Genomic DNA, 21384 nt, shown 5'->3' on the forward strand with positions numbered 1-21384 from the left:
AAAAAAAAAAAAAAAACGTAAGAATGACGCTCTTTATTCTTCTTCTTCTTCGCAGTTCCATCTCACTTTAGACTGACTCAAAAAATGGATCTTAAAAGCCCGTTGAAGATGGGATACGGATTTCACCCACGCGCCCCACTTTAACGCGTGCTTTCACATTCTACTCGTTTTCGAACTTACTTACTGACTGGTTTGGGTTTTTGGATAAAGCTAAGCGACAGCTAATACTACACATAGCCGCGTTGCGTTAATAAGAAAAAGACTTTTTTTTTTTATCTTTTCCCCGGGCTTCTCCATTTCCTTTTAATTTTGGGCTTTGGCCCATTTAAGTTTACTTTTTTTAAATATTTTGCATCTCGTCTTGGGAAAGAGATTGATAAACCCTCTAGCTAGCCTTGAATTAGGAATCCAAGTTACATATTCTATTCGATTGTTTTGGATTTTGGCAGAGAGGATAATGAGGATTCTGACCTGGCTAACCACCGGAAGAAATAAAGCTTATTATGTACGAGTAGCAATAGACAAAGTGAACGAGGTATCATCTTGGAGCTTATATATATTTTATCGGCTGTGAAAATTGAATCAAGTTTTTTTTTTTTTTTCAATTGCAATCTAATAACTTAAAGTAGTATTTTCTACATGTTCTCAAGAAAATTGAGATCGTAGAACGAAATAGGCAAGGATACGTGGAGGAAGCTGCCAAGGAGCATGAGGAAGTTAAGAAATATGTCAGCAGAAACGATATAGACAGTACGACCAAATTAAAATCTTCCCTTGTTTTATTTTCGATGGTTTAATTTGATTACGACAGCATATATATGTATTTTGCCATGCAGGTGCCAAACTCGCTTTCAAGAGGAAGATACTACGCCAGTTATCTGCTGAACTTTGTCAGGAAAAACTACTTCTTTCTCGCGAACACGTGAGATTTTCTTCTTTGTTAATTCCTATATACATATGTCATTTATTTATAATTAAGCTAGTCTCCATCTCCTATATATAATATATCGTCTCTGCGACAATTGGTTTTATTAACATCGATCTTCTTCTTCTTTTTTTTTTTTTTTTTTAAAACAGTTGGATTCTCTTGAAACGATGCGATTGCAATTGTTGAGAGAGGATGACGACGACGATCTCATCACCCACAGTCCAATGCTTGTTGTTTTTACAATTTCTTTTTGTTTGTTCCTTATATTATTGTTTTATTTTGTGTTTATATAGCTCCTATGATTAAGTTACGAATGTGCCATCATAGAAGCATTCTCAAGTAACCATGCATGGTTTACTAATAAGTCTATCTCTCTAGTCTATCTCTATCTATATACTAATAGAAATTAATTATCTATGTATTTCTCTCTATCCATATACTAATATTCTCCATTATCATCATACATTGTAATTCCTTTTTCTATTTTAAGCGAATTGAAGTTCTAATTTCTTCAAAACATTCAACAAAGGATTTTTTTTGTCACAAGACTGATTTACCGCCACCAACAAAAGACAAAATTAAAGAACAAAACAAAAGAGAGCTAGTGACTAGTGTGAACCTTTTTGATTGGGAAAGAACCAATACCGAACTAAATCTATCTGAAAAACCAAAAAAAATAAATAAACTATGCATTGCACATATTTTTCGGGCTTCTTCTATTCCTTAACCATATGGGCTTATGCAAGCCCATTAAAGTTTATTGTATTGCAAGCCCATTTGAACCGGATTCTATTGTTGGATTAAACCATTTCGGTTTAGTGCTCGGTTATGATTCTTTAAGAAGGACAAAAAGGTCAAAGCAAAAAAATCGTAATCTCTTGACTCTTCTTCGGTCCTAAACCCTACTGCACAATTTAGAAACCCTAAGTTCTGTTTCGGTCGTTCTTGATTTTCAAAATTTTGTTCATAGAATTAACAAAAACAAAACCAGTCCCAAACGCAAATTGATTTCGATTTTTTTGTTCATCAACACTCGAAGGGTTATCGTACTTGTGAACCCAGGTTTTGTTATTGAATTTGGGGGGTTCAGATTAAGGAGGAAGAAGCAGAGCTAGTTTTGCAAGAATGAGGAAGAAGGTTGATGAACGTATCAGGACTCTGATTGAAAACGGTGTCAAATTGAGACACCGTTCCATGTTTGTAATCATTGGTGACAAGTCCCGTGACCAGGTTTGGTGTTTTTTTTTTTTGTCCTCAGAAGCTCTCTACTTTTATATCCCTGAGAATTGCTTTTTGTAAGATATTAATAAATCTACAACCTTTCTGTTTGTGTGTATGTGTTTCTTCTCTAAAACAGATTGTGAACCTCCATCATATGTTGTCAAAGGCAGTGATTAAGTGTAATCCCAGTATCTTGTGGTGCTACAAGGACAAACTTGACATTAGCAGGTTCGATTCTTAATCCCAAATCTTAAGGCTTTAGATGATTGCTTCTTTTTTTTTTAAGCTCAAATCTAGTTTACCTTTTTATCTGAGAATTTTGTTATAGCCTTCCTCTGCTGGAGAGTAGTGACTAGTGAGGGCATATACATACTTACATTGATAACTTTTGGATTCATCTTTTTTTTGGTTGCAGTCATAAGCAAAAGCGTTCGAAGCAGTTGAAGAGATTGAGGGAAAGAGGACAATTGGATCCAGAAAAGCTTGACGCCTTCTCGCGTTTGCTTGATGTTGGAAGAGTTACTCATTGCTTGTACAAAGATTCTGAACGTATTCTCGGAAATACTTTTGGCATGTGCATCTTACAGGTACTTTACTTTCTTTTATATATGACTTTCTTCACCTCTCCCTCTTTCATTTTATAGATAAGTCACTATTTCGTCTTGATACATTCAGGATTTTGAAGCTTTAACTCCAAATCTACTAGCAAGGACTATAGAGACTGTGGAAGGTGGTGGTTTGGTTGTATTAATATTGAGATCACTTACATCGCTTACTAGTCTATGCACTATGGTTATGGTATGAACCACTTTTTTCAAACTTTCATTCCTTACTCTTGAGCAAAGCACTAAGATGAACGAAGTGATGATTTTTTTTCTTATTAGGATGTCCATGACAGATTCCGAACTGAATCGCATTCTGAGGCTGCTGGCCGTTTCAATGAACGTTTTCTGCTATCACTTGCATCGTGCAAAGCATGTGTTGTTATGGATGATGAGCTGAATATACTGCCGCTTTCTTCGCATATCAGGTCGATTACTCAAGTTCCAACTGAAAAGGTAAATCTTGGTAGCAAAGTGAACTGGCTTCCGTTGTGAGAAAATGATTTCCAGCTAGTATCGGTAACATTTCAATGTTGTATGCTATTAAAGGATTCTGAAGGGCTCTCTGAGGCAGAACGTGACCTGAAGAGTTTGAAAGATGAACTAAGTGATGATTTTCCCGTTGGTCCTTTAATCAAGAAATGCTGTACACTGGATCAGGTTTGAAACTATCAATTGTTTGCGTACTTGTCTTGCTAAAGTTCTTTCTTATTGCATGATTGATGTTAATTATGTTTCTGTATTTTCTTTGTAGGGTAAAGCTGTGATCTCATTTTTCGATGCAATTTTGGATAAGGCTCTCCGCAGCATAGTTGCTTTGATTGCTAGTCGAGGGCGTGGAAAATCTGCTGCACTTGGTTTAGCTGTTGCTGGGGCTGTTGCTGCTGGGTAGATTTCTTGAACTAGTTTTACTCCCATCGGTTCCTTTACTCATCAGTATTGTTTTATCCTGGATCTTTGTTAAAATTATCGATGTGTGATTTATTTGCTCGTAGATACTCAAATATTTACATAACTGCACCAAGCCCGGATAACTTGAAGACATTCTTTGAGTTTGTTTGCAAAGGCTTTGATGCACTCGAATATAAGGTAATGTGAAGTTCTTTCCCTACAGATTATTTTTGTATAGTATCTGTTCCATTTCATTGAGAAGAGCCTGCAAGGTGAGAGACATATGCATATTTATTCAGATACTTATTGATAGACCCACACTGCTTAAGGACAGAGGAAATTAGTATTCCATTTTGCGCTGTGGTCGCATATGTTCTTAAATACCTCTCACTCTCATTTTTATAGGAGCACCTTGATTATGATGTTGTGAAAAGTGCGAATCCTGACTTCAAAAAAGCTATTGTACGGATAAATATCTACAAGCAGCATAGACAAACTATCCAGGTTTGTTAATCCCTCAGTCAATTCATGGTCTTCAAGTTGTGATTTGAGTCCATCTCTCACGTTTTCCATGATCTTGATTTATTCATGTAGTATATACAACCTCACGAGCATGAGAAGCTCTCACAAGTAGAGCTGTTGGTTATTGATGAAGCGGCAGCTATTCCTTTGCCAGTTGTGAAGTCTTTGCTTGGTCCTTATCTAGTTTTCCTATCGTCAACTGTCAGTGGGTATGTGAAACAGGATTGGGTGCCATTTCCATACTTTTGGGAAGTTGTATGCATGTTCTGGTTTTAATTCAGGGATAATCATGCTACTGAATTTTACCCTTATTTTTAAAGCTATGAAGGCACTGGGAGATCGTTGTCCCTGAAACTCCTCCAACAATTAGATGAGCAAAGCCGGGCTCCTGCTACTGGTCTTGATGGTTCTCTTTCAGGTATTTAACTACTGCACCTTGCTTTCATTCTTGGATACAATACTTATTAGGTAATCTGTTAGAGACCCTTCTATCATCCTTTAGAGAGTAGACTCATCTTTCTTAGAATCATCGCCCAGATGCCCCTATGTACTGTCTGGGAAGGTAAAGTATAGTGCATCCAGCATTTGTTTATAAATTTCATTTCGTGTATTCGGCAGTTATATTTTATGTAATGATTTAGGTGGCATAGGCATTACCATTCGCAGGGCCTGCGTTTAGTGGCGGCTCTAGTTTATGTGAACCATTGCCCTGACTCCCTCAAGTTTCTTTGGACAGGTTTTCTTTTCAAGAAGATAGAACTTAATGAGTCTATTAGATACGCTTCTGGAGATCCAATAGAATCTTGGCTTAATGGCCTACTTTGCCTTGATGTTGCTACTTGTCTGCCTAATCCTGCGAGGTATGAATAGTTTACTAAAAGTTTGTAGTATCTACTTGTCTAGAAATGTTTTTTAATTTTATTTTGATTTGTCTTTTCTTTCTTCTTTTTGTGTAGCCATCCTTCACCAAGCCAGTGTGATCTCTATTATGTCAACCGAGACACACTCTTTTCTTTTCACAAAGATAGTGAGTTGTTTCTACAGGTAAATATGGTTGCTTTTGGGATCCCGTACATATTTTTGATAATTGACTGATATAAGTGCATCCTACAGAGAATGATGGCGCTATGTGTCTCGTCTCACTACAAAAATTCTCCTAATGATCTTCAACTGCTGGCTGATGCTCCTGCTCATCATTTGTTTGTGTTACTTGGTATGCATGTTTTTCTTTTCCGCTACCTGATTTTAATTTTCAGAACTATCTCTAACTGCTTTCAAACACAGGTCCTGTTGATGAGTCCCAAAACAAGCTTCCGGATATACTTTGTGTTATCCAGGTATATATTATCGCTCTGTGTGATATTTTTCTCTACCTTATTTGGCCACACCAAAGAGCTAGAGTTTGATTTTAGGTTCACATTGACCTAGAACAACGATTTATCAGTTTCAGAAAATGAACTTACAAAGATTATTGTGGGAAATTATAGTCTCTAGCTTGTGTTTTTTTTTGTGTGATCTTAAGAATCATTGTAATTGTTATCTTCAGGTCTGTCTCGAAGGAAAGATATCTGAGAACTCAGCCCTTCAAAGCTTAAGGGATGGCCATTCACCATATGGAGACCAAATTCCATGGAAGTTTTGTGAACAATTTCGGGACACTGAGTTTCCAGGGTTCTCTGGTGCTCGAATAGTACGCATAGCAGTCCACCCTAACGCCATGAAGGTAATCTTTTATTTCTGCTCATATTTTTACATGCCGATTTTAGGTTTTGTGACAAGCTTCTGATTTACCTCTTTGTAGATGGGATATGGTTCTGCTGCAGTTGAACTCTTGACCAGGTAAATTCATGAAAATGTGCATACACAAGTTAGTTATCATGTGTATCTCATATATTACTTATATGAATTTATGTTCAGTGCTAAAAAATATAGACTTTGTACTCTTAATTAGTTGTAGTCATACTCTACTGAGTGATTGGCATTTGCAGATATTTTGAGGGTGAGATAGCTCCAATCTCAGAAGCAGATGATAAAGTCGATGTGGAGCAAACGCCTATTAGAGTTACTGAGGCTGCTGAGAAGGTTTCTTGTTTTTAATTCTATATATCTGTGTGTAGGCTTTGGGTTTTTTAGTGCAGAAACTGCTACATTTTTATGTTCACTGGCGCATAGTTATGTCTCTGTATCCATTCTTAGCTGATTCCATTTTTGACAGGTCTCCATGCTCGAGGAGCAAGTAAAACCTCGCACAAATCTTCCACCTCTATTGGTTCCACTTCATGAACGACGACCTGAGAAGCTCCACTACATTGGTGTTTCCTTTGGGCTTACATTGGATCTCTTCCGGTTTTGGAGAAAACATAATTTTGCGCCTTTCTACGTTAGCCAAGTCCCAGTTGAGAATATTTCTATAGTTTCTCCTTGATTGCTTATATAAATCTCATTTCTGATTGCTGTTTGTAACACTGATTATTCCCTGTGCTTGGATCAGAGTGCTGTGACTGGAGAGCACACATGTATGCTTCTAAGACCTTTAAAAAATGATGAACTAGTAGTCAACGAGTCCGATGAGTTGGGCTTCTTTACTCCCTTCTATAAAGGTTTGTTACTTCTTTGATCAGGAACTGAACTTTCTCCATCTTCCAACTTTCCAAGTATATGGTGTGACAACTTATTTTGCTTTGTTCAGATTTCAAGACAAGGTTCTCTAAGCTGTTGAGTGATAAATTCAAGAAGATGGATTATAAACTTGTAATGAGGTAAGCACTAAGATTTTCTTGTCTTCATTTTGCGATAATATCAGTTTCGTATAATTTTGTTTTTGTTTTTCATATCATTCTTTGTCCAGTGTCTTAAACCCAAAGATCAACTTCCCCGTGGTTGATTCTTCAGGGAATTCATCAGACGGATATTTGAAGACACTTGACGGCATATTATCTCCATATGATATGGAGAGGCTCAGAGCATATACTAAAAATCTGACGGACTTCAATCTGGTTAGATTTCTTTCCTTAGAATGGTTTTATTTTGAAATGTCTGTAAACTAAATTGACATTGAACATTGAAGTGGTGCAGAAGTAAATTCAAATGTATTTTGTGTTAACTTGTTAAATAGACTAGATCAGTACTAACTGCTTTCAGTTCTTCCTTTTTAACATGTTTCTTTGTCTTATCTTTAAAAGGTTTATGACATCTGCAAAACACTTGCACATCAGTATTTTGAAGAGAAGATTCCCGTATCACTTTCATATGTTCAGGCATCTATATTGCTATGCTTGGGGTTGCAGGAGGTGGAATTTTCTAGCATCGAGGTAACGTGTTTTACTCTAATTTTGAAGATTGCAGCCAGCTAATTCAATATCTTTCAGCACATCCATATTATATATAAACTTTCAAACATTTGAATGTTTGGCTTTGCAGAGACAAATGCAGTTGGAGAGGGGACAAGTACATTCTCTTATCCTGAAGGTCGCAAGGGAGTTGTACAAATATCTCAATGGGGTTGCAGGAAAGGAAATCGAATCAGCCCTCCCTCGTTTGAAAGAGGTGCCTCCATGTTATTTATTGCTTTGTAATTGACCCATGAACTGTAATCATAAGAGTTTACATTACGAAACCAAGAACAAAGTTTGGATTTTTGAATGCGTGCTGTGTGCAGAAGCGTAGAGTTCAAATTAAGTACTCCCGAGAGAATAAGAATAACTAAAAGTCTCTCAAGCTGTTATCATAGTCTTGTGTTTGCAACTGATTGTGTCTTCTGTTTTGTTTGATGTAGAGAGAGCTCGAACCTCACAATGTGTCGGTCGATGATGATATCAGGGAAGGAGCAAACAAGTCGAGGTAATTCTCCTACCTCCCTGTGCCGTGCAAAAACATTATATTTGTGTTTCTTCGGTTATTACATCGAAGTAACTGGTAATTCTTTTGTCTTTAAAAGGAACAAATGATGAAGGAGAAGATTGAAGGATTAATGGATTCTGAGCTTCAACAATATGTAATTGGGGACAAAGAAGCAGAGGATCTGCAACATTCAAAGATCTCTTCAAGTGGTATTATTAGTGTTAAGTCCACCAAATCGGAGAATGACAACGGGTTTGACAAATCCACCAAAAAGAGAAGCAGTGATAAACGTTCCTCTTCTTCCTCTAAATCCAAATCTTTCAAGAAGAGAAGAGCCTGAAGGAGTAATTTTAACAATGAATCAAATCAGTTTTGAGCATGTGCTATGAAATACTGTGAAAATCAGAAATTTTGGTTATGTTTGTTGTCATTTTGATTTACAGATAGAAATGTTCCGGCTGAAAAGTCTTAAAAGAAATCATAAATGTTTTTAACTTGATAACACTGTCTGTGTGTTGGTTAAATATTCGAGTCTTCAAAGGAAGAGAGATCGGCGTTAAGTGATAAGACATGTTTAAGTGTTTAACTACAGAAATATACAAGATTAAGCCTTTCTAGAAGTGTATTATATAAAGATGTAAATGTATATAAATGTAACGATGGCTCAGATCGAGTCAGAGGAGGTGGATACAATTGATGATGGTAAGCATGTGGAAATGATTGAAATTTGGAAGTGAAATGATGTAATGAAAGATGTTCAATGATTATGGTCACTTTTATTTAGTTTTCTTCTATGACTTTACAAACTCTCTATCATTATAACTTCTCTCAGTTATCAAAAAACAAAAATAGCTATACATATAACTTTGAGTGCATGACATTATATATACAGTGGTGGGTAGTAATGTTATACCGTCATGCACTCAAAGTTATATGTATAGCTATTTTTGTTTTTTGATAACTGAGAGAANTTGTATTCTTGAAGGATGGGGATGGCCACTCCACGATTGGATATCTAATTATAAGTAACTATTGACAGCCTTTGTTAGTTGATCCACATATTAAAAACCCTAGTGACATTTAACATTAGAGATGAACAAAGCTTAAACATGCATGGAACCTGATTAACAAAAGGTAAAAAATGAATGATAGAAGAAGAGAGGAGTAGTTGCGAGTGGTTAAAAGATTGATACCAACTGTCATCTATGGATTCTCCTCACGCGTTGGTGATGCACTTTGGAGACACATCTTTCTTACCTTAGCTTGCCTTCTTCTCCACTCTCTTCTTTCCTCCTTTCTCTGTTTCTCCCTATTACACAAATATACATTCTACTATTATATTTATTCTGAAAAATTGAAAACGAGGTATCAATATCTAAGTACGTTAAGGTTAGTTAATTCTAATTCATGCATGTCATTAGTGTTATTTTTTCCACAAGTCCAAAATGAAAATCGGAAACTTACGCGAAAATTTGCATGAAAGTTACTTATACCGGCGGAATTAATATGATGTGCGGTTAGACGTCTTTCAGTATGCATTATTGTTAAGACATATAGCCAACAACAATCCTATAGACCCATCTACTAACTTGACCAATTGATAAAGAAAAGTCAATATTGCAATTACAAGAAAGGGTTTTAAGAGGTCTAAATCAAATTTGCTGTTTCTATCTCAGAAATTTAGAATAAAGTTCGATTACAAAAACTGAAACTTCAAAATATATTATTACTGCATGTATATTATTGTTGTTGTATTTTAGTTTTCGCAATTATCATATAATTGTTTTAAATATTAGTCATACTATTTGATATATTTGGTATAAATCAAAATATATTTTGGTCTGTCTTCGATCGTGTAAGATGAAATCCAAGAAAGACAAGAGCTCCAGAGATTCAGGTGGCCGATCAACTGGAAATCAGCCACTTTGATTTCTAGCTTGTCTAATTTTACTTTACAAGTCTCGAAATCATCTAATCTTATACTATCTTTAAAAAGCAGTATGTATTATATACTGTTGTTATCTTTAGACCAGAGAGCTACATTGGATTTATTAATATTTAGCAATTAGTTTTGTTTTATATATCCTCGGTCTTGAGGTTTTCAGCGAAGCTTAAGCCTTATGCGCCGTTCGCGGCTATTTGAAAAATGAATATTTCAGACAAAATAAATTATATTTTATCATCCACAAACAAATTATGCTATACTTTATAGATAATTTAATTAAATTACAGAAACTGTCTTATAATTTTTCATATTATACCCCATATCTTTTCCATTTTCATTTTTTATGTGAAAGGGTTTGTCTTCATATATATATAGTCTTCTATACGTTTTTTTTCTTTTTCGAGGGTAATTTTGTGAGTGTTATAACTAAATAATAATGATCACTAAGTAATAACGACATGCATACGTAATTAACGATATATGAGTGTGTGTTGAAGACATGTGCTTATTGGGATTTGTTTGGCTTCATGAACCCCTAAAAATTCCTGCAACTGGTCCAAGATTCCATGACGACAAGGACCTTTGGCCTAATTTGCATTGATCCGATTGCCTAAAATTACTCCTTTCGTAGATCCAAATGAACACCAGCCAACAAAAAATTAAATCATTTAGTATAATTTAATTCTCATTAATTACAACCATTAGTATTGTTAACAAAAATAAAAATCATATGTATTTTTTTTTGGCTGATACACAAAACAACCTCTTCAAGTCAGTCTTTTTTTTTTCTGGCTGCCTCCAAAACTTTTAGCTTTTACATTTTCACTTTTTTATTTGTATACATGGGTGTCGTTCATCAAAAGTCGAAGTTATTTAACCACTTGATTACTGTAGTATTGACGTTAAATTTATCTTTTCTATATATAGTAATGAATATTTATATATCTTCATAATGGTATTGATCACTCCAAGCTGTACGTTAACTAATCTACAATATCAATTAATAACTCATTTATATTTTGTTACTAAAAAATTGTAAATAGCTGCACAATCTAAATGAATATAGAATTATACGAAACTCGAGAATCCCAAATTTTGTTTATGTGTGTTCTGCCAAAAAGAAAAGAGTAATTTTGTTGAAAAACGATAGTGTTGGAATCTATTATAATAAATCAGTGTTGTTGATCCGATCTAAGTTTGGGAAATGTGGGAATTTGGTTGAAGTTAAGAAGAGTGTATAAATAAGGATTTAAGAGAAGTGTAGGTGGGATTTGGTCTTATTCAAATCACCAAACACACTCCATAAGCTCGTTTATCTATTATTATAAGTAACGTCAATAAAAATATTGTAGACTCTTCAGAAGGTTGTCTGCGTTTGTAGTAAAATAAAATTAACAGAAGTGAAATATGAACTGGTGAATCTGAGATTAGAAAACAATATTAATATATAGCGACAAATAAAACATAGGAAATGTTTGGTTTCTTTAACCTTACGCAATGTTTTAATTAGTTTGAACTCTTCCCGATACCTAATTGGGAGTTGAAAAATTCAGTCCTCAGCCAAACCCATTTGTGGCTCACTCTACTTCTTGTGTTGCGCCACACATACATAATCCTTTTTTTTGTTTCTTTTTAAAATTATACGATAATATTCATACAATCTACCTCGAGAGATATACCATATGAAAACCACAAATTATATATGAGTATATATATCGTATACACAAAGAAGACATAACCATGTATGTTGTATCTATAAATAGATGATGTGGTGTGTGTGTGTATGTTAATATAATTTACTAACTGAAAAAAAAAAAAATTGTGGTTCACAAGTTCACAACCTATTTTGTGTGTCAATCCTAATCGGTAACTTAACACAAATCACACCTACAACTAGCTTAGCATATATAACAACATTATCTCGATAGAAATAACTTTGTAAATAACCAATTCATTAGAATAACAATACATCAACAAAACTCGCCGTACTCTAACTTCGTGGAAAATTCTACGGAAAATTACATTCGAATTACAAGAAAAAAATAAATAATTAATTGAAAACAAAAACTAAGACCAAATGATATAGACAAGGACAATCATATCCGGAGAAAACTAAATTACAAAAACGCCCACTAAGTTCAAAACTTCAATTCAGACAATAACAAGGAAATGAGTGGCTTAAAAGTCAAGAAAATCCTTTATAAAGTCCCGCGAGTGTTGATCACTTTAATGCACATACAGAGAAAAAAAGAAGAAGAAGAAAAACACAAAATAAGTGTGAGAAAGAGAGAAAGAGTCTCTCTCTCTTGAGTCTTGAAGTCATGCAGCTCAAATCATCATCACCATCTTCATCATCTTCTTCCTCTTCATCATCATCCATGAAACTCAAAACACTAATCCAAAATCTCCTCACACACCCTCTCTACCGTTTCCTAAGAGCGCTGGCGAGAGCCAAATCAATCTTTCTAGAGATCTCGAAGCACAACAACAAGAAACGAAAACTCATGATGTTTTTTCCAACAAAGGCTTCAAAGAACCAACGCAAGATCTTCTTCGGATCTTTCAGGTTGCATTACAACTGGTGTTCTTCTCATGTCGTCCCTGTTCCTCAACCCTTCCCTTTTCCAGCTGTCTCTGACATCAAAGGTGAAGAGGATGAAGATTCTCAGCTCTCTGGCTACCTCGAGTGGCTCGAACACAAGAAAGTCGAAGATGCCGAAGAGATCAGCAATGTTGCAGCTCATGATGAAGAAGATGATATTGATCATTTGGCGGATATGTTCATTGCTAATTGCCACGAGAAGTTCTTGCTTGAGAAAGTCGAATCTTACAGGAGATTTCAAGAAATGCTAGAAAGGAGTTTGTGAATTATCAGAGGTGAATCATAGATTTTGACTCTTGTCTGATTAATTAATAATCATGTTGTAAAATCTTAGCTAGTTAATTTGATTCGGTAATATACCACAAGGTGGTGAAATGTGTATCTTGAAAGTTTTGGGGGTAATGTGCGGAAGAGGTTGAAACTTTTGGGGGTAATAGTGAAACCTTTAATATTGTAAAAACAATAATAATTAGTGTTGTCCATCTAATTGGGCACATATAGTTAAGTTGTGAGTTCTGATTAGTGTTTGGTAAATTACGTCCAACTTGCCTAATTTTTAATTACGCTCAATCTTGAAAAGGTTTAAACAAATTAATCAAAAAAGAATTACCAAAAAATAAAAATGAAAGACAAGAAAGTACCTCTACTAAAATTTCAAGAGTGTTCAAATTAAATACTACATAACATAACAATTTTTAACGTGCTATTAGTTTATTACCAGTAAATCAAATTACTATTTTTAAGATACTATCATATTCATACCCCTCAGGCAGTAATTTTTTCTTTTTTCTATTTTTGGCAACACTCAAACATGTATAGTTCTGAGCATAATTTCACTATTTCTACGCAACTGTAATACATAGTTTAAATAATGTAAGGCAGACTAATTGATATGAAAAGCTAAATCACACCAATATCTGTCTTACAAAGAGGAATTTAGAATTTTCAATCGCGAAAATATCTTGGATATATAATTGTATAAATTAAGAAAAACATCGTGATCAAATAATAGCTAAAAGACACTAAAAGGATCGAACAAATCTGGAGAAAAAACATCTAAAGAACAATTTACTGTGCCTTCTCAACTACTAATAGATCAAATTTTCACCTAATTTTGGCCTTTAGAGGACTTTATTGTGGTCTCCTCGTGTAATTACAATAGTCATTTCTCCAAATGATTGTATATTTGTTTTTACCTGTAATGTAATATATAAAAAGACTCGAAGAATAAGTAACAACAGTTGTCCCAAATAATGTAGAGAAATACACACCAAACATGAATTCAGACGAAAGCAGTTTTCAAGTTATCAATTTATGCAATAGTTTTTTCAAGTTAACACTCTCTTTTTTTCTTCCATTAAAACATACCACATAATCCGCTATTTTTCTTTCTTTCAATATTCTATGCAATATTTTAAATTTTAGACAATTTTCTCTAAAAAATCAAATAAAAAATAAATTACTTTATCCGTTTCATTACAACTTTGATGTGAAATAAAATACTTTTTAAGTACTTTTGCTTTGCTAAATTCTAGTAAAATATATACATGATCTACTATTTAGGGTCTACGCACTGGGAAGGCCCGTCTCACTACAGTACTATAGTCAATTTTCGACACCACTAGATATCGTGTTACGTTAACCTTTTGCAGTTTATACTATAACTTTCTGTAGCATAATACTCGAGACCCCAATATTGATATATACTGAAGAATGTTAGACATTAATATACGGAAATTAAAATATACGAATTTCGACTATCTAAATTGAAAGCATAGTTCTATAGGGTTGATTGACCACAATGCGTTTAAGGTATCTTGGGCGGCCAACACCATTTTTCTTATAATAAATATACCAAAATCTATCAAATTTTAGTTTTAAACAAAAAATAGACAAAAAAAAAAAGGAAAACTATACTTTCATATTATAATTTCCCATTTTTTGACAGATTATAATTTCAAGAAATAAAAGTTTATTCTATTCTTTTAATGTGAAATTGTATATCTTCAATTTTTCACAATTTTCATGCTTTTGATATCCATACGTAGACTAGACTCTAATCTATTCGTTAATAAACAAACGTGGATCGATTGGATGATATTAATACACCACTACGTAAACTTGCAATTATTTAATGGGATTTAATTATTCACATTAAATTTACTCTCCTATTTGTTGACTAAAAAATAAACAAATTAACTAACTCCCCAAAAGAAAAAAAAAAGAGTTACCTAAACTAACGTTCTGTTACACAACCCCTAACGTCTTCCACAAGTCTTATAAACTCGCGTCTTCCACAAATCTTCTCGCTCTGCTCTTCTCTCCTCTCGTTCACCTCTGCAACAACAATCTTTCGAATTTAGGGTTTTGCTTTAATCCACAGACTTCATCCCTCGAGTTCATTGATCCTCTTCTCTCTAATGGCGGACCAGAAAGATCAACGCACAGATCCTCCCGCTGGTATGTAATCATCAATTTCTTGTAACATTACGATCAGAATCTTCAGTAATTAGGGTTTTCGTGTATGAATTATTAGAGCTTCGAGTTTATAAGATGTCAAGGTTTCGGATTCCTCTGCTTTTCGTTTTCTTTGTTCCGCCATTGATGGCAACGGCTGACTCATAAAGAACTATCTTTCTTGTCTTTTTATCGAGTGATCTTGATTCGGCTACTACTCCTCGTGATGCAGAGAAGTCAGCAAATCTCCCAATAAAGAAGAGAGCAATGGCTGAAGAATCTCTCAGAGCACCGGAGTCTAAGTCAGAGTCTGACAGCGGCGATGGAGATGTGACTTGCTTATCCGCCGAAGACGTCACGAAAGAGGCACTTACAGTCCAAGAATACCAGATGAAAGCTTTCTACCATCTTCTCCAAGTTTTCTCTTTAGAAACCTCGACAATGTCAAAGGTAACTGCATGTAATCTTTCTCTTCTTCTTTCGCTATTTTCGTTCTGTTTCCTGAGGCTTGTGGTGATGTCTTCTGCTTACTCAGAAGAGGACTGAGATCATTGAGAAACTGATGAACGAGTGGGGGATATCTGACGAAACTTGCAACGCTTTTGCGGATAAGATTCAGAAGAATCTTCTGAAGCTAGAGAAAAGGTATGTATATATATCTTCTTATCAAAGCTTTAATTACATACTTCCAAGATAATCATCTCTTCCTTGTGTAACACTCATCTTTTTTTTCTCAGGGAGGATGCATCTGTATCTGATGAGAAGGAAACGCAGATAGTACCAGAGACGCCATTGACCAAACCTGTAAGGCAGAGAAATTGAAACCCTCTGATTTGGCTTTTCCTTTACAGCAGAGTTTTCACTTTCATGGTCATTATCTCTTTTCTATTTTAAGGCATCGCCGAGTTCGACTTATGTTCCTGAATCTGGAAAAAGCTGGGGTAGTGTTAATCCTGAGTATCTTCTTGGAAAATGTGTTCGTATGAGGCTGCCAGAGGAAGCTGAGTTCAACGAATACATCATCAAAGCATATGATGCGGAACAGGTACTAAAGCATTATTTTCTTGATTCTCGAACCCTTGTTTCATCAGACTCAATCCGTTCTGAGAAATCTACTTCGCAATTTCTCTCCAGGAAATGCATCGCGTTGTGGCCGCAGACTCGAATGCAATGGAGGTTGATGACCCGTATAGCTTGATAGATCTCAGAGAAGTAAGTATTACACAAACTGTTATCATCTCCTTTCGTCAAGTATAAGTCTTTATATCAGAAGCTAAGAAACATTTTGATCCCAAACCGATGGCAGGTTTCTCCTGAAGATATAATGTGGGAAGGTGGAGAAAAGCCAAACTTTGATGCTCCCAAGCAGTCTACAGCTCGACGATCCCTTCTCTGATAACAAGGCTCTACAATCACATTGTCAGCAAATCTTGACAAGGTAACTTTGCCAATGATATATATATATAACACATGTACATTCTCAGTGAAATCTTAATTACTGATGACTTGGCAGAAAAAAATTAGTGACAATCTTGGTTTTTTTTAATGCAGGGCAATGATAAGAAGATTGATCAAGACCCTCTTTAAATTTTCTTTTGAGCTCTTTTTAGTTGTACAATCACATAACACAGACCTTTTCTGGTGTTGTTTGCTGGAATTACAGTAGAAACGGGTCAGTGTTGAAGTGTTGTTAAACAGGATTCAGATACTTGCTTTTGTTAATATTGGTTCTTTTCACCACCTTGTTGTTACTTGTTAGCTTATCTCTTTCCCCTTCTCTCTCATAAAAATAAGTATGTTAGTAGTGCGGTTAAAACCTTAAACTATGTTCATTATTAAATCAGTTTCGGACACACACAAAAAAAATAACTATTTTCAGTATTAAAATATGTTCGTTTTAATTAAGTGAAATTAAAATTGAAAAAATGACATATACCTGAATTAATCCTTTTTTTGTTCAACAGCTTTCTTGAATTTTTCTTTATAAAACTCTCCCGCGCCACGTATTGATTCTTGACATTTGCAACTATTATCCACAGCCGTCCAGATCAGAAGTGCGTAACCAATCCAAAACAGTAAAGATGTTGAAACTAACCGTAGATTTACACTTCAACTGATGACGTGTCAATACTTAATCCCAATTAAATCAAGTGATCAAGCAACGAAGTATAGTTAGTTACAGTATAAAAACTCTAAAAGCATATAAAACACATAAAAGAGAATCCAAAATCTCGTTACTTCTTCTCTCTCATGCAACGTTGTTGAAGATCCTTCCTTCTCTCCGATTTCTAGGGTTTTTTTCAAAAGGCGCACAAACCTCGTCAACAAGTTACAAAACTCTTCTCTCCGATTCCTCTCTTCTCAACAATGGCGGACCAGAAAGATCAAGCCCCAAGCTCTCCATCTCGTAAGTATCTCTCTCTCTCTCTCTTCGTATCTTTCTCATGGGTTCTAGAGTTTCGGACTCCTCTGTTTTCTCTTCTCTCCCATTGATGCAATTAGACTGATCGATTGTGAATTTTCTTGTGATCTTCTTGAACCGCTGCTGAAGAATCAACTGATCTACCGATTAAGAAGAGAAGTCTTACAGAGACTATCCCGAGCTATAGCTTTGACGATGAAATCCTGTTCGGCTCCATGGACAAGAAAACGAAACTCATCACACTCCAGCGAAATGCTTACCATTATGTTCTCCATGCCTTCAGAGCAGAATCTCTTGCAATATCCAACGTAGTCAAATCCTTCTTGTTCTCTATATGCATTAATTTCGCTTCTTGTAAGTTGTGTTCATGTCTTCTGTTCTTCAGCCTAGGATTATGATCGTCAGAGACCTGATGAAAGAATTGAAGATTGACCTCACAACTCATAATGCTTTTGAGTTTGCAATCAAAACTGATCCAATGGTTGAACAACTGAGGTACCTTAATCATGGCTTTCACTACTGCAACAATGTGATCTTCTCCCCCTGTTTCTTTAAGTTTGTGTCGTACCCCATGTTTCTCAGGAATGTTTCATTATCGTCTGAGGAGAGGGAAATGCAGAAACTTACCGCCCCTGAAGAACCGCAAATTACTGGCGTAGATGGCCAACCTCTGATCATTCGTATGGAACCGAACAAAGACAATACGCTCAAGATTGTAGGTTTTTAAAATCATCTCTTCCTAACTCCTAAAGCAGACAATTCAATTCAATCTGGCTTTTGACTCCACTTGTCTTTCCCCTTTCTGATTGCTTAGGGAGATAGGGTTTTATCCCCTGCGAAGATACAAGATGGAAAGGTTATACCTCCAGCAAAGATACAAGACGAAGAGGCAAAGCTGCGTTCTACTTCTGACGGTCCACCTGTCCCAAGCTGGGGGCAGGTTTCTCCTCATTCTCTTATCGGAAAATCGATCGGTATACGAATTCCTGGCGAACACGAGTACATTCGATTCCAAATCGAAGATTACGACGTGGAAACAGTAAGTTTCTTCATGTTTTTTTGTGTGTTGTTCATCAGGTCAGGTCTCATCCCTTCTAAGAAGTATAGTTTCCAATCTACAGGAAACGCACTACCTGGCGAGTGCTTTCAGCAAAAAGGATACTGAGGACCCGTGCAATTGGGTTGATATCAGACATGTAAAATCAGATTGTTCCATCTCTTTTTCAAGTTTTATACTTGCCTCTTTTTTTCAAAAGTTGAAACGCCTGATCTCAAACTTTCCAGATTCCGGCAGAGGATATTGAATGGCCGAAGAAACATCCCAAGTTACCAGAATGGAAATGCTTTCCTGAACCAGGCGAAACTCTCTTGCACGAAACCAGTACAGCTCGGAAGAAGAAGCAACTTCATGAGGTACCTTGCAAACAGCTCCAACAATTTTTCTTGTGATGCTTAACCCTTTTACTGACACGACTTCTCAATAAAACTTCTATTAGGTTGGCAAGACGAGCACTGGGATTCCTATCATCAGAAAAGTTGATAAGGGAAAGGGTCATGTGCAGTAGGATGCTGAGATGACAGATGCATGACAACATTCCAGACCGGAACACTCTTATAACCTTGTTTGACATCTTTGGCTCTTTCTACTATCTTCTAAACTCATATTTTGCTGCTATCTGGAATCAGAGAAGTGTATAAACAATTCCAACACTCCTTTAAATGACTGCCTTGTGAACTTCCTAGAAAATTCTTGATCCTATAGAAGATAGTTAAGTACCGCAATAAATCATCACCTCCTTGAACGCTTCTTCGGCCGAGTAGAAGAGCCTGTTTCCTTTTCACTTGTTTCACTGTCTCGTTTTGCTATCAGAGGAGAAGACCTTTTAGAAGCGACACCAGTAGTTTTTTGAGCAGGACTACCCTTTCCAATTGTTGGCTTCTTCCCAGTTAATCGTTTCTGACCTGCAGACAGTTTTGCTGCATCCACTTTTTCATTCTTACTAATACTTTTCCTCTGTTCAGCTCCTCTTTTTCCATTAGCGGAATCAGCCTTCACTGTCTCTACAAAAGTTTCAGATGATGAAACCCCTTTCATTCTTTTAAGAAAACTAGCAGCACTTTGCTTTTTTGAGCCACCACTCGTGTGTTTACCCTTCTTGTCTTGAACAATTTTCTTCGGCTCAGAGCTATCGTTTGAAGACCGGCCTTTACTAGGGAGACCCGCATTCAAACTGGTCTTAACGTTTCTGCTTCCTACTTTTTTGGCTGTTGAGGGTGCTCTTGCTCTAGTCATCTTCTTAGAAACAATAGGTTCCACATCTTTATCAGAAGTTTCATCTTCCTCCTCCTCTGAAACTGGCTTCTCATCGACTGTGGAAGCTACTTTAGTCTTTTTCTTTGACGGTTCAGTGACTGACGCTGAAGTTCTAACAGCCAAGGAACTACGTTTCCGACAAGCTATCATAGGCACTGAAAGCGCTGTTGGCTTAAGAGAAGGGACTGTGACTTCCTCCTTAGACGTCACCAAGGATTCTTCTTTTGGTGGTGGTAAGGTTTGTTTATGAATCTTGAGAGTCATCTGTTTCTTGATGAGTTGGTAAAGCTGTTTTGCTGCATTAAATTCAGAAGATGGCTCACCATAAAACACTCTTGCATTGTTGATTAGTAACAGTAAATCCCGAAAGAACTTGCTCCTGGAGTTTTTGTAGTAACCCTCTTCCACACGACTTCGAATCATCTCAAAGTCTATGTGCTGCCTTATTATCCTATCGTACTCAGGTGTTTCCTGCAACTTCNTTTTTGCAAAAAACATATATTGTATTCAAACGAAAAAGTAAAAAAACATGGAATTTGAAGTTTTGAATTGCTGAGACAAAAAAAAAAAAAAAAGAAAGTTAGGGACTTTTAATTATTTATTTACCTGGCTCTCGAGCCGGCGCGAAAAGTGAGAGCCAATGGGGTGAGACTTAAGAATCTCGATGAAATCAATCAACGGCTGAGATTCAACGGGGTTCATATTGACGGTCAGGGATTGATCCTCGTTATCCGGTTGGTTCTGTTCTACCGTCTCCTTCCTCGGTAAGCTCGCCGAGCTCTGCACGTCACTCGTTTCTTTCGCTTCTTCCTCTCCCTTCGACTCGTCCATTGACTCAACAAACTCCGGCGAGTCATTCCCCTTTCTTACTGTGTCTTCTCTGTCCGAGTTCGCCGCGCTCTCGCAGCTTCCCCTACCCGAATCCTCTCTCACCGGTTTCTCATCGTTGTCTATCCGGTTCGGTTCTTCGTCCACCGGTTCAGTGATTTTAACATCTTTGAACGTGTTATCAGATCCGGTTCCGGTATTATTGTCCTTTGGATCTGGAGAATTAACCGGCTCATCGACCGGGACGGCACCGGAGGTATTACCCGAATCACGGTGGTTCTCTTTCGTCTCCGCGATTTTATCTAGATCTGAATCTTCAATCTTCAAGCTCTCCTCTCTCTCATCTTCCAATCTCTTCACCTTCAACTGCAATGACCTGTACCCACAAATCCTCGATTCAAAATCTACGGTAATGCAAATCTGGAATCGAAAAAAAAAACCAACGGGGTCGATTTGAAATTACGAGATGGATAGATCGTAACGTTCGACTTCGCGGCGGAGCTCGTCGACACGGAGCTTTCTCAGCTCCTCAAGCCATGGAACGGAAGAGATCTCGGCGGCGACGGTTTCTTCTCCCTCTGTAGATCCCGGAGAGACGAGTTCACGAGAGAATCGGCGCTTGAGATCGCAGTACTTGTGACGACAGTCGAAGGCTGTGAGTGTACGGAAAATGGAGTTCTGTTTCTGGATTTCGGCGGCGACGGAATCCCATGAATCAGTACCGTGACGGTGAACGGCGCAGGCGAGGAGGAGCTCCTCCATTGTGCTCCATGTTTGTTTCTCTGGAGAATTTTTGTCGTTTTCCGGTTTTG

General features: G+C 36.5%; 4 protein-coding genes across 7 annotated transcripts; 3 read left to right on the forward strand and 1 right to left on the reverse strand.

The window, feature by feature from the left end:
* Nucleotides 1819-8548, forward strand: LOC104792088 (RNA cytidine acetyltransferase 2-like). 2 transcript variants are annotated; one of them, XM_019246881.1, is made up of 26 exons: nt 1819-2158; nt 2286-2377; nt 2565-2736; nt 2825-2947; nt 3034-3207; nt 3301-3411; nt 3506-3639; nt 3747-3840; nt 4048-4146; nt 4237-4373; nt 4485-4582; nt 4901-5024; nt 5121-5208; nt 5278-5377; nt 5449-5501; nt 5711-5887; nt 5966-6003; nt 6153-6246; nt 6380-6559; nt 6656-6764; nt 6854-6923; nt 7013-7160; nt 7347-7475; nt 7585-7710; nt 7940-8004; nt 8102-8548. In XM_019246881.1, exons 1-26 carry the CDS (start codon nt 2054-2056, stop codon nt 8109-8111), a joined length of 2850 nt encoding a protein of 949 aa, XP_019102426.1. In that variant the 5' UTR covers nt 1819-2053; the 3' UTR covers nt 8112-8548. The 2 variants fall into 2 exon arrangements, 1 of the variants encoding a protein (XP_019102426.1); XR_002038636.1 differs by lacking the exons at nt 7585-7710; nt 7940-8004; nt 8102-8548 and having other exon boundaries at nt 7057-7160; nt 7347-7438.
* On the forward strand, nt 12194-13073 carry LOC104792089. Its single transcript, XM_010518132.2, has one exon. It carries the CDS (start codon nt 12271-12273, stop codon nt 12814-12816), a length of 546 nt encoding a protein of 181 aa, XP_010516434.1. The 5' UTR covers nt 12194-12270; the 3' UTR covers nt 12817-13073.
* On the forward strand, nt 15247-16724 carry LOC104699191 (protein EMSY-LIKE 1). The gene is made up of 6 exons (XM_010414527.2): nt 15247-15458; nt 15544-15653; nt 15746-15812; nt 15904-16053; nt 16143-16220; nt 16315-16724. The coding sequence occupies exons 1-6, from the start codon at nt 15276-15278 to the stop codon at nt 16402-16404; spliced, it is 678 nt and encodes a 225-aa protein (XP_010412829.2). The 5' UTR covers nt 15247-15275; the 3' UTR covers nt 16405-16724.
* Nucleotides 17091-21378, reverse strand: LOC104792091. Of its 3 annotated transcripts, XR_769007.1 has the most exons (4): nt 21036-21378; nt 20351-20948; nt 17930-20221; nt 17091-17839 (listed from the first exon to the last, which is right to left on the reverse strand). XR_769007.1 is itself a non-coding variant. In XM_010518134.1 (3 exons), exons 1-3 carry the CDS (start codon nt 21332-21334, stop codon nt 19220-19222), a joined length of 1893 nt encoding a protein of 630 aa, XP_010516436.1. In that variant the 5' UTR covers nt 21335-21378; the 3' UTR covers nt 17091-19219. The 3 variants fall into 3 exon arrangements, 2 of the variants coding, with proteins under 2 accessions (XP_010516436.1, XP_010516435.1); XM_010518134.1 differs by having other exon boundaries at nt 17091-20215; XM_010518133.1 differs by having other exon boundaries at nt 17091-20221.

This window comes from Camelina sativa, chromosome 6, assembly GCF_000633955.1.
Source record: "Camelina sativa cultivar DH55 chromosome 6, Cs, whole genome shotgun sequence".
Classification (NCBI taxonomy): domain Eukaryota; kingdom Viridiplantae; phylum Streptophyta; class Magnoliopsida; order Brassicales; family Brassicaceae; genus Camelina; species Camelina sativa.

Bases quoted from the DNA above. Each gene is read 5' to 3' on its own strand.
- LOC104792089 (XM_010518132.2), top strand. From the start codon at position 12,271: ATGCAGCTCAAATCATCATCACCATCTTCATCATCTTCTTCCTCTTCA.
- LOC104792091 (XM_010518133.1), bottom strand. From the start codon at position 21,334: ATGGAGGAGCTCCTCCTCGCCTGCGCCGTTCACCGTCACGGTACTGAT. The intron at 20,949-21,035 runs GTAATTTCAAAT...TTGTGGGTACAG, and splicing joins CGTTACGATCTATCCATCTC to GTCATTGCAGTTGAAGGTGA.
- LOC104699191 (XM_010414527.2), top strand. From the start codon at position 15,276: ATGGCTGAAGAATCTCTCAGAGCACCGGAGTCTAAGTCAGAGTCTGAC. The intron at 15,813-15,903 runs GTAAGGCAGAGA...TTCTATTTTAAG, and splicing joins AGACGCCATTGACCAAACCT to GCATCGCCGAGTTCGACTTA. The intron at 16,221-16,314 runs GTAAGTATTACA...AACCGATGGCAG, and splicing joins GCTTGATAGATCTCAGAGAA to GTTTCTCCTGAAGATATAAT.
- LOC104792088 (XM_019246881.1), top strand. From the start codon at position 2,054: ATGAGGAAGAAGGTTGATGAACGTATCAGGACTCTGATTGAAAACGGT. The intron at 5,378-5,448 runs GTATGCATGTTT...TTTCAAACACAG, and splicing joins TCATTTGTTTGTGTTACTTG to GTCCTGTTGATGAGTCCCAA. The intron at 5,888-5,965 runs GTAATCTTTTAT...ACCTCTTTGTAG, and splicing joins TCCACCCTAACGCCATGAAG to ATGGGATATGGTTCTGCTGC.